This window comes from Ictalurus punctatus, chromosome 20 (assembly GCF_001660625.3).
Source record: "Ictalurus punctatus breed USDA103 chromosome 20, Coco_2.0, whole genome shotgun sequence".
NCBI classification, from domain to species: Eukaryota; Metazoa; Chordata; class Actinopteri; order Siluriformes; family Ictaluridae; genus Ictalurus; species Ictalurus punctatus.
The window spans coordinates 20,881,598-20,893,699 of NC_030435.2; the positions used below are offsets into that span (position 1 = coordinate 20,881,598).

A 12,102-nucleotide genomic window follows, 5' to 3' on the forward strand; every position below is an offset into this window, starting at 1 on the left:
TGTAATCAGATGATAACCAGCACAAACCATATGCATTTTCAATAAAGATGCTGCTGTAGTATTTTTTTTATAAACCTGTGTTGTGTTTGCAATTGTTTGATATCCATGAGACCAGAGTATTTTCGTCACACACACACACACACACATTTTGTTATGGTATTGGGAAACATAAACAGGAAGTTCATGAGAACAAAACCAACTGTTTCTACACAGAGGAGTAGGATCTTATTCAACATCCGAGCAAATTTGCAATGTGCTGCCTTTTTATTGTCATTCTTTTCATTTCAAGTAAGTAGATTTTTATCCACGAAATTCATGTCAATCATTTGTTATGTGACTCAGGGTAGCAGAAATAAGGAAATATTTCATCTGAATTGAGCAATAGTGGGCGCATGGTGGATTAGTGGTTAGCACGTTCGCCTCACACCTCCAGGGTCGGGGGTTTGATTCTCACCGTGGCCCTGTGTGTGTGTGAGGAGTTTGCATGTTCTCCCCGTGCTGCGGGGGTTTCCTCCGGGTACCCTGATTTCCTCCCCCAGTCCAAAGACATGCATGGTAGACTGATTGGCATGTCCAAAGTGTCCGTAGTGTATGAAAGGGTGTGTGAGTGTGTATGTGATTGTGCCCTGCGATGGATTGGCACCCCGTCCAGGGTGTACCCCGCCTTGTGCCCAATGCTCCCTGCGATAGGCTCCAGGTTTCCCCGTGACCCTGAAAAGGATAAAGCGCTATAGAAGATGGATGAGTTACCGTGTCATATTTCTGTTTTCTATGCAGATGTTGGCAGTCAGGCATCAATGAAGTTTTGTCTTCAAACTGGAGCATCTGTCACCATTCCATGTCATTACGATAGGAAATATGTACATCATAGGAAATACTGGTGCTATAATAATCGTGTATCATTCGGATCCTGCAAAATTCAGGCGTATACCAGTGAGACACAGGGGAAAGTGACAGTGACTGATAACCCAGCTGAGAGTCTCTTTACTGTGATGATGAAAGATCTCCAGACAGAAAACACTGGATGGTACTGGTGTGCTGTAGAGATAAATGGATTGAGAGATGTTAATGAAAATCTCTACATCACAGTGAAATCAGGTATTTGGTTGCAAGTTACAAATGCTGCTCAGTGTGTTTAATGGTTTTCATGTTGCTAAATATCAATCATACATAACTGACTCTATATTTGTACTCAGATCCTGATCTGTCTGTGATGGAGAGCAGAGTGAGTGGTGAGCAAGGATGCAGTGTCACAGTCCACTGTCTCTACAGCGCTGCGTATCGGAATACACAGAAACAGTGGTGCAGATTTAAAGACAAGCGCTGCTACAATGTGGGGAGGACTGCCACATCCCAGAATTCAGCAGTGCACGTCCATGATGATGGGAGAGGATCCTTCAGTGTGCAGATGAGGGGACTGAAGAAGAGTGATGCTGGCTGGTACTGGTGCAGTGCAGGAGATCTGCAGGTTCCTGTTTACATCAGTGTCTATGGTGATGCTCCAGGTATTATCATCATGCATGATCTGCAGTACAATGGGTTAAAAATGCTGTCGGGTTTTGTATTTTGAAAAGTTCGTACCATGTCATAGGCAGTCGTGTTCTAATAGCAGAGTAGTTCAAGTCAGTTCAGGTCACTCCAGGCACAACACAAACACTGATCAAGTGATAGTGTAAGAGGAAGAAATGATGATCTTTGGACCTTCCATAACACTGGTAGACTCGAACACAAATTACTGGATCCTCACAATGTCTGCCTTTAATATATCAAATATATCCAACAGACATTTAGATTGACTCTATGGATAAATGGAGTTCAAGTAGTTCCAGGCTGTGTTATTGTCATAACTGAAACTTCTAATTTGAATTTCTTTTTTTTTCTTTTTTTTTTGAACTACAATAGATTCGTCAGATTCCAAAGAATGCATGTAAGTACAAAAATATTATTACACAGTTAAATTTTTCAATAATGCCTACTAAATTGTGTAATTAAACACTATTCTTATGGGGCGAGTTGAATTACAGTGATCAGCCATAATATTAAAACCACTGAGAGGTGACATGAATAACATTGATTCTCTTCTTACAATGGCACCTGTTAAGTAGTGGGATATACAGTATTAGGCAGCAAGTGAATGGTCAGTTCTCGAAGTTGAAGGGTTGGAAGCAGGAAAAATGGGCAAGCGTAAGGATCTGAGCGACTCTGACAAGGGAAAGATTGTGATGGCTAGACGATTGGGTCTGAGCATCTCCAAAATGGGAGTTCTTGTGGGGTGTTCCTAGTATGCAGTGGTTAGTACCTACCAAAAGTGGTCCAAGGAAGGAAAATCGATGAACCAGCGACAGAATCATGGGCGCCCAAGGTTCACTGAAGCACCTGGAGAGCGAAGGCTAGTCTGTCTGGTCCGATCCCACAGAAGAGCTACTGCAGCACAAATTGTGAAAAAGTTAATGCTGGTTATGATAGAAAGGTGTCAGAACACACAATGCATCACAGCTTGCTACGTATGTGGCTGCGTATCTGCAGACCGGTCAGAGTGCCCATGCTGACCCCTGTCCACCGCTGAAAGCACCTACAATGGACATGTGAGCATCAGAAGTGAACCATGGAGCAATGGAAGAAGGTGGAATGGTCTGATGAATCACATTTTATCTTACATCATGTAGATGGCTGAGTGTGTGTGTTGTTTATCTGGTGATGAGGTTGTTGCAGACCAAGTACACCCCTTCATCAGATTTTTTGGGGATTAAATGCAAGTGCTTGTGTTTAAAGGCAGTGTCCCCTGTCTCGGGACACTTTAACTGAAGAAAAATATGTCAACCACAGTGTCGTGAGCTACACACAGGTAATTTGCATAAACTCCATGAAACAGGAAATGGATTTAAGAACCCATCTCTGAATACTAATAAATGCCCCCATGTAAATACTGACATGTGACTTTTGGACTTGGCAACTCGGTATACGTCCCAGACAGAACTCATAACAATCTTACTGATTTGACTCATTATCCTCAAAAGTAGACTCATCTTCAACTTCATCCTTTCTCCTTTTCCTTAGCTGTCAATGTATAAAAGCATTGAACCTTCACAGGCTCCTTAAGGGTTCTTATTACGGTAATTTATTTATTTATTTACATTTTACTTGGAGCCCTTTCTGATAGGGAAATACTGCTGTAGAATCTTTAAACGGTTCCCCGAAAGACAACCAAACAATCATTAAGGGCTGTAAAGTTCTAAGGGTGTACAAGAACAGATTTTAGCAGTTCCGATTAAACGTTACAGAGTGTGACACCTCACCATGTGCTGTTATATACCCTGGTGTGTTTTATGTTTCAGAAAGCCAGAGATGTTCTGTATTGCACACAGGTGAAAGAGGTGATCGTGGTGGCATTGGGAATTTATGAAACTGGAACATTCTCTTTGTGTTCACAACTGATATGAGAAAGTGTGGTACAAGGGATTCAACTGCAATGGAGTTCTTTATATTTGGACTATATACAGCAAATATACTTATAGTAACGTGTTTTATATGCTATTATTGAATATTGTTAAGATAAGGTTGAAAATAAAGTTCTCAAATCGTGTTCTCAGTTGCTTTTTGCATCTTTGGTTTAAGATGCTGTATGTATTATTACTGTATTATTGCAATCTAATCAATGCAATGTTATACTAGCTGTACAGGAAGGTTTGTGTTATGCTCCGACATGTTTCTGTTTCTCTGATTTGCTAAATTGCTATTAGATATGCTGAGTTTCAGGGTGGTCTGGACTCAATTTTATTCACAACAATGAAAAATCTTACCATTTTTTAGATATATCAATCTAAACTGGTGAATGTGAGGCACAGCACGTGAATAAATGATAACCAGAATTTCCATTATGTCAGTTTTATTTATTGTTGTGTACTTCAGCACTGAACACACAAACAATATTATTCATACAAATGTATGTTTTTTTCCTCAATCCTAACCAATTTACAAGCTGCAATTTAAAAAAATGGTAGCAATGATACAAACCTACTAACAACATCGTCTTTTGACCATAGATTTTGATGGTGCAGGATGACCTTAATACGGACATGGCCTCAAACTAAATTAAGTTGTGGTGAAGCAGGCGAGGCCAACGCGAGGCAGTGGGTGGTTGCCACGACGGAGTGCATTAAAATTGTGTAATGCACACCTATCTGTTCCATGGTCACTTGCCAGCATTGACAAGTGAAATCTGTCATTGATGTTTGCAGTGCAAAAATAACGATTAATTTTCATTAGTAATTTTATATACGGGTCGTTAGATCTAGAATTCTGCCTGCTCTAAATCAAACACAAAGATAAAGTAGTGCGATAAGATTAGAATTATTTAAATGAATTATAATGAATAGTTATAAGAGAGAGAGAGAGAGAGAGAGAGAGAGAGAGAGAGAGAGAGAGAGAGAGAGATTGTACGTGTCTGATTTACCTACTTCTGTGCTGCGTCTCTACAAATAACGTGGCTGTGAGTTTAACTACTGTATGCACCTGTAACTGTATGTTACTATGGTTACAATTGTTTATAGGCAGCACATTCATTGAGAATGGTGATTAACCTGACTGGAAGTATGTGTGCATTCAACGGTTTGAACGCACACCTTCCAGCCAATCAGAATCAAGTATTCAGACAGACCATGGTATAACTGTCAAATAGTTCCCTGGTCACTCAAATTTCTCGATTTCTCCAACGGAAATGGTGTTCTGACGAATTGATGCAACTAAAAGAGGAGTTGCAAAAAATGATATTTAACATTACTGTGTAATGTTTGTTGAGAAACAGGAAGTCTCAGTCTTTCAACAGCTCTGAAAGCTTGAGTTTTTATCTACAGATCTCTTAAGATGGTAGCTTAGTTTTAACTTCTATATATAAATATTGATGCAGTAAAATTTGTTTCTTATTAAACTAAACATTATTGTGGTATCACAAAATTCTAAGGCCCTGTTTCAATCATGATGAAGAAGATAGGAATGACACATCACAGCTCCAGGGTCCTCAGTTCGATTCTGAGCCTATGTGGAGCTGCTAATGTTCTCATTGTGTCTATGTGGGTTTCCTCTGCGTTCCATGGGTTCCTCCCACCTCTAAGAAACTGACAAAAGCTTTTCATTTATAAGATATCTTTCCTATTACACTTTATCCAATTGGTAAGGAAGTTAAAACACACACACACACACATGCGCTTACGCACATACACTCTACTGTGGTTTTATATTGGGAAACATAGAATAAACAGGAAAGGTATGAGTTTCTACAGATACAGAACCGACTACACAGAGGAGTAGGACGTGAAAAACATTTTATTCAACAAATTTGCAATGTGCTGCCTTTTTATTTTCATTCTTTTCATTTCAAGTAAGTAGATTTTTATTGACTTCGATTACATTTACAAGTTCATGTACAGAGACAACCATTTAGTGTTGAATTAACGTGTCAACTATCAGTAATTTATGTGACTAGCAGAAATAAGGAAATATTTTCTCTGAATTGAGTAGCAGCGGCATTTTTCCGTTTTCTATGCAGATGTTGGCAGTCAGGCATCGAGGAAGTTAAGTCTTCACACTGGAGCATCTGTCACCATCCCATGTTATTACGATAGGAATTATATTCAACATAAGAAATACTGGTGCTATAATAATGTTGAATCATTCAGTTTCTGCAAAATTCAGGCATATACCAGTGAGACACAGGGGAAAGTGACAGTGACTGATAACCCAGCTGAGAGTCTCTTTACTGTGACTATGAATAATCTCCAGACAGAAAACACTGGATGGTACTGGTGTGCTGTAGAGATAAATGGATTGAGAGATGTTCATGAAAATCTCTACATCACAGTGAAATCAGGTATTAAGTTACAATCTGCAAATAATTAGTGAAATTAGCAGTGTTCTAATGTTGCTAAAGATTAATCATACATAACTGAGTCTATATTTGTGCTCAGATCCTGATCTGTCTGTGATGGAGAGCAGAGTGAGTGGTGAGGAAGGAGGCAGCGTCACAGTCCAGTGTCTCTACAGCGCTGCGTATCAGAATACACAGAAGCAGTGGTGCAGATTTATAGACAGCCGCTGCAACAATACGGGGAGGACTGCCACATCCCAGAAGTCAGCAGTGAACCTCAGTGATGATGGGAGAAGATCCTTCAGTGTGCAGATGAGTGGACTGAAGAAGAGTGATGCTGGCTGGTACTGGTGCGGTGCAGGAGATCTGCAGGTTCCTGTTCACATCAGTGTCTATGGTGATGCTCCAGGTATTATCATCATGCATGATCTGCAGTACAATGGGTTAAAAATGCTGTCGGGTTTTGTATTTTGAAAAGTTCGTACCATGTCATAGGCAGTCGTGTTCTAATAGCAGAGTAGTTCAAGTCAGTTCAGGTCACTCCAGGCACAACACAAACACTGATCAAGTGATAGTGTAAGAGGAAGAAATGATGATCTTTGGACCTTCCATAACACTGGTAGACTCGAACACAAATTACTGGATCCTCACAATGGCTGCCTTTAATATTTCAAATATATCAAATAGACATTTAGATTGAATCTATGGATAAATGGAGTTCAAGTAGTTCCAGGCTGTGTTATTGTCATAAATGAAACTTCTAATTTGAATTTCTTTCTTTTTTTTCTTTTTTTTGAGCTACAATAGATTCGTCAGATTCCAAAGAATGCATGTAAGTACAAAAATATTATTACACAATTAAATTTTTCAATAATGCCTACTAAATTGTGTAATTAAACACTATTCTTATGGGGCGAGTTGAATTACAGTGATCAGCCATAATATTAAAACCACTGAGAGGTGACGTGAATAACATTGATTATCTTGTTACAATGGCACCTGTTAAGGAGTGGGATATACAGTATTAGGCAGCAAGTGAATGGTCAGTTCTCGAAGTTGAAGGGTTGGAAGCAGGAAAAATGGGCAAGCGTAAGGATCTGAGCGACTCTGACAAGGGCAAGATTGTGATGGCTAGACGATTGGGTCTGAGCATCTCCAAAATGAGAGTTCTTGTGGGGTGTTCCTAGTATGCAGTGGTTAGTACCTACCAAAAGTGGTCCAAGGAAGGAAAATCGATGATCCAGTGACAGGGTCATGGGCTGTCAATGTATAAAAGCATTGAACCTTCACAGGCTTATTAGGGTTATTTATTTATTTACATTTAACTTGGAGCCCTTTCTGATAGGGAAATACTGCTGTAGAATCTTTAAAGGTTCCCCGAAAGACAACCAAACAATCATTAAGGGCTGTAAAGCTCTAAGGGTGTACATGAACAGATTTTAGCAGTTCCGATTAAACGTTACAGAGTGTGACACCTCACCATGTGCTGTTATATACCCTGGTGTGTTTTATGTTTCAGAAAGCCAGAGATGTTCTGTATTGCACACAGGTGAAAGAGGTGATCGTGGTGGCATTGGGAATTTATGAAACTGGAACATTCTCTTTGTGTTCACAACTGATATGAGAAAGTGTGGTACAAGGGATTCTACTGCAATGGAGTTCTTTATATTTGGACTATATACAGCAAATATACTTATAGTAACATGTGTTTTATATGCTATTATTGAATATTGTTAAGATAAGGTTGAAAATAAAGTTCTCAAATCGTGTTCTCAGTTGCTTTTTGCATCTTTGGTTTAAGATGCTGTATGTATTATTACTGTATTATTACAATCTAATCAATGCAATGTTATACTAGCTGTACAGGAAGGTTTGTGTTATGCTCCGACATGTTTCTGTTTCTCTGATTTGCTAAATTGCTATTAGATATGCTGAGTTTCAGGGTGGTCTGGACTCAATTTTATTCACAACAATGAAAAATCTTACCATTTTTTAGATATATCAATCTAAACTGGTGAATGTGAGGCACAGCACGTGAATAAATGATAACCAGAATTTCCATTATGTCAGTTTTATTTATTGTTGTGTACTTCAGCACTGAACACACAAACAATATTATTCATACAAATGTATGTTTTTTTCCTCAATCCTAACCATTTTACAAGCTGCAATTTAAAAAAATGGTAGCAATGATACAAACCTACTAACAACATCGTCTCTTGACCATAGATTTTGATGGTGCAGGATGACTTTAATACGGACATGGCCTCAAACTAAATTAAGTTGTGGCGAAGCAGGCGAGGCCAACGCGAGGCAGTGGGTGGTTGCCACGACGGAGTGCATTAAAATTGTGTAATGCACACCTATCTGTTCCATGGTCACTTGCCAGCATTGACAAGTGAAATCTGTCACTGATGTTTGCAGTGCAAAAATAACGATTAATTTTCGTTAGTAATTTTATATACGGGTCGTTAGATGTAGAATTCTGCCTGCTCTAAATCAAACACAAAGATAAAGTAGTGCGATAAGATTAGAATTATTTGAATGAATTATAATGAATAGTTATAAGAGAGAGAGAGAGAGAGAGAGAGAGAGAGAGAGAGAGAGAGAGAGAGAGAGAGAGAGATTGTACGTGTCTGATTTACCTACTTCTGTGCTGCGTCTCTACAAATAACGTGGCTGTGAGTTTAACTACTGTATGCACCTGTAACTGTATGTTACTATGGTTACAATTGTTTATAGGCAGCACATTCATTGAGAATGGTGATTAACCTGACTGGAAGTATGTGTGCATTCAACGGTTTGAACGCACACCTTCCAGCCAATCAGAATCAAGTATTCAGACAGACCATGGTATAACTGTCAAATAGTTCACTGGTCGCTCAAAATTCTCGATTTACAATTGTTCCAACGGAAATGGTGTTCTGACGAATTGATGCAATTAAAAGAGAAGTTGCAAAAAATGATATTTAACATTACTGTGTAATGTTTGTTGAGAAACAGGAAGTCTCAGACAGTCTTTCAACAGCTCTGAAAGCTTGAGTTTTTATCTACTGATCTCTTAAGATGGTAGTTTAGTTTTAACTTCTATATTTAAATATTGATGCAGTAAAATTTGTTTCTTATTAAACTAAACATTATTGTGGTATCACAAAATTCTAAGGCCCTGTTTCAATCATGATGAAGAAGATAGGAATGACACATCACAGCTCCAGGGTCCTCAGTTCGATTCTGAGCCTATGTGGAGCTGCTAATGTTCTCATTGTGTCTATGTGGGTTTCCTCTGGGTTCCCTGGGTTCCTCCCACCTCTAAGAAACTGACAAAAGCTTTTCATTTATAAGATATCTTTCCTATTACACTTTATCCAATTGCTAAGATAGTTAAAACACACACACACACACACACATACACACACACACACACACACACACACACACGCATGCACGTACGCACATACACTCTACTGTGGTTTTATATTGGGAAACATAGAAAAAACAGGAAAGGTATGAGTTTCTACAGATACAGAACTGACTACACAGAGGAGTAGGACGTGAAAAACATTTTATTCAACAAATTTGCAATGTGCTGCCTTTTTATTTTCATTCTTTTCATTTCAAGTAAGTAGATTTTTATTGACTTCGATTACATTTACAAGTTCATGTACAGAGACAACCATTTAGTGTTGAATCAACGTGTCAACTATCAGTAATTTATGTGACTAGCAGAAATAAGGAAATATTTTCTCTGAATTGAGTAGCAGCGGCATTTTTCCGTTTTCTATGCAGATGTTGGCAGTCAGGCATCGAGGAAGTTAAGTCTTCAAACTGGAGCATCTGTCACCATCCCATGTTATTACAATAGGAATTATATTCAACATAAGAAATACTGGTGCTATAATAATGTTGAATCATTCAGTTTCTGCGAAATTCAGGCGTATACCAGTGAGACACAGGGGAAAGTGACAGTGACTGATAACCCAGCTGAGAGTCTCTTTACTGTGACTATGAATAATCTCCAGACAGAAAACACTGGAATGTACTGGTGTGCTGTAGAGATAGATGGAATATTCGATCCAGATGTTACAGAAGAAGCCTTTAATATCACAGTGAAATCAGGTATTAAGTTACAATCTGCAAATAATTAGTGAATTTAGCAGTGTTCTAATGTTGCTAAAGATTAATCATACATAACTGACTCTATATTTGTGCTCAGATCCTGATCTGTCTGTGATGGAGAGCAGAGTGAGTGGTGAGGAAGGAGGCAACGTCACAGTCCAGTGTAACTACAGCACTGAGCATCAGAATACACAGAAGCAGTGGTGCAGATTTAAAGACAAGCGCTGCAACAATGTGGAGAGGACTGCCACATCCCAGAAGTCAACAGTGCACCTCAATGATGATGGGAGAGGATCCTTCAGTGTGCAGATGAGTGGACTGAAGAAGAGTGATGCTGGCTGGTACTGGTGTGGTGCAGGAGATCTGCAGGTTCCTGTTTACATCAGTGTCTATGGTGATGCTCCAGGTATTATCATCATGCATGATCTGCAGTACAATGGGTTAAAAATGCTGTCGGGTTTTGTATTTTGAAAAGTTCGTACCATGTCATAGGCAGTCGTGTTCTAATAGCAGAGTAGTTCAAGTCAGTTCAGGTCACTCCAGGCACAACACAAACACTGATCAAGTGATAGTGTAAGAGGAAGAAATGATGATCTTTGGACCTTCCATAACACTGGTAGACTCGAACACAAATTACTGGATCCTCACAATGGCTGCCTTTAATATTTCAAACATATCAAATAGACATTTAGATTGAATCTATGGATAAATGGAGTTCAAGTAGTTCCAGGCTGTGTTATTGTCATAAATGAAACTTCTAATTTGAATTTCTTTCTTTTTTTTCTTTTTTTTGAGCTACAATAGATTCGTCAGATTCCAAAGAATGCATGTAAGTACAAAAATATTATTACACAGTTAAATTTTTCAATAATGCCTACTAAATTGTGTAATTAAACACTATTCTTATGGGGCGAGTTGAATTACAGTGATCAGCCATAATATTAAAACCACTGAGAGGTGACGTGAATAACATTGATTATCTTGTTACAATGGCACCTGTTAAGGAGTGGGATATACAGTATTAGGCAGCAAGTGAATGGTCAGTTCTCGAAGTTGAAGGGTTGGAAGCAGGAAAAATGGGCAAGCGTAAGGATCTGAGCGACTCTGACAAGAGCAAGATTGTGATGGCTAGACGATTGGGTCTGAGCATCTCCAAAATGAGAGTTCTTGTGGGGTGTTCCTAGTATGCAGTGGTTAGTAACTACCAAAAGTGGTCCAAGGAAGGAAAATCGATGATCCAGTGACAGTGTCATGGGCTGTCAATGTATAAAAGCATTGAACCTTCACAGGCTTATTAGGGTAATTTATTTATTTACATTTAACTTGGAGCCCTTTCTGATAGGGAAATACTGCTGTAGAATCTTTAAAGGTTCCCCGAAAGACAACCAAACAATCATTAAGGGCTGTAAAGCTCTAAGGGTGTACAAGAACAGATTTTAGCAGTTCCGATTAAACGTTACAGAGTGTGACACCTCACCATGTGCTGTTATATACCCTGGTGTGTTTTATGTTTCAGAAAACCAGAGATGTTCTGTATTGCACACAGGTGAAAGAGGTGATCGTGGTGGCATTGGGAATTTATGAAACTGGAACATTCTCTTTGTGTTCACAACTGATATGAGAAAGTGTGGTACAAGGGATTCTACTGCAATGGAGTTCTTTATATTTGGACTATATACAGCAAATATACTTATAGTAACATGTGTTTTATATGCTATTATTGAATATTGTTAAGATAAGGTTGAAAATAAAGTTCTCAAATCGTGTTCTCAGGTGCTTTTTGCATCTTTGGTTTAAGATGCTGTATGTATTATTACTGTATTATTACAATCTAATCAATGCAATGTTATACTAGCTGTACAGGAAGGTTTGTGTTATGCTCCGACATGTTTCTGTTTCTCTGATTTGCTAAATTGCTATTAGATATGCTGAGTTTCAGGGTGGTCTGGACTCAATTTTATTCACAACAATAAAAAATCTTACCATTTTTTAGATATATCAATCTAAACTGGTGAATGTGAGGCACAGCACGTGAATAAATGATAACCAGAATTTCCATTATGTCAGTTTTATTTATTGTTGTGTACTTCAGCACTGAACACACAAACAATATTATTCATACA

The 12,102-nt window shown here is 38.6% G+C and overlaps 3 protein-coding genes across 6 annotated transcripts; all 3 read left to right on the plus strand.

Annotated features, from left to right (window-relative positions):
* The first annotated feature begins 179 nt into the window (after positions 1-179).
* On the plus strand, positions 180-3,873 carry LOC108280615 (polymeric immunoglobulin receptor). Its single transcript, XM_017495790.3, has 5 exons — positions 180-288; positions 778-1,098; positions 1,197-1,505; positions 1,903-1,927; positions 3,336-3,873. Exons 1-5 carry the CDS (start codon positions 252-254, stop codon positions 3,367-3,369), a joined length of 726 nt encoding a protein of 241 aa, XP_017351279.1. The 5' UTR covers positions 180-251; the 3' UTR covers positions 3,370-3,873.
* Positions 3,874-4,854: 981 nt separating this feature from the next.
* LOC108280616 (polymeric immunoglobulin receptor) lies at positions 4,855-7,922 on the plus strand. 2 transcript variants are annotated; one of them, XM_047162675.2, is made up of 5 exons: positions 4,855-5,377; positions 5,546-5,866; positions 5,964-6,272; positions 6,662-6,695; positions 7,383-7,922. In XM_047162675.2, exons 1-5 carry the CDS (start codon positions 5,341-5,343, stop codon positions 7,414-7,416), a joined length of 735 nt encoding a protein of 244 aa, XP_047018631.1. In that variant the 5' UTR covers positions 4,855-5,340; the 3' UTR covers positions 7,417-7,922. The 2 variants fall into 2 exon arrangements, with proteins under 2 accessions (XP_047018631.1, XP_017351280.1); XM_017495791.3 differs by having other exon boundaries at positions 4,871-5,377; positions 6,671-6,695.
* Positions 7,923-9,005: 1,083 nt separating this feature from the next.
* LOC124626038 (polymeric immunoglobulin receptor) lies at positions 9,006-12,040 on the plus strand. 3 transcript variants are annotated; one of them, XM_047162671.2, is made up of 5 exons: positions 9,020-9,481; positions 9,650-9,979; positions 10,077-10,385; positions 10,784-10,808; positions 11,496-12,040. In XM_047162671.2, the coding sequence occupies exons 1-5, from the start codon at positions 9,445-9,447 to the stop codon at positions 11,527-11,529; spliced, it is 735 nt and encodes a 244-aa protein (XP_047018627.1). In that variant the 5' UTR covers positions 9,020-9,444; the 3' UTR covers positions 11,530-12,040. The 3 variants fall into 3 exon arrangements, with proteins under 3 accessions (XP_047018628.1, XP_047018627.1, XP_053529658.1); XM_053673683.1 differs by having other exon boundaries at positions 9,024-9,481; positions 9,883-9,979; XM_047162672.2 differs by lacking the exon at positions 10,784-10,808 and having other exon boundaries at positions 9,006-9,481; positions 11,526-12,040.
* Positions 12,041-12,102: the final 62 nt, after the last annotated feature.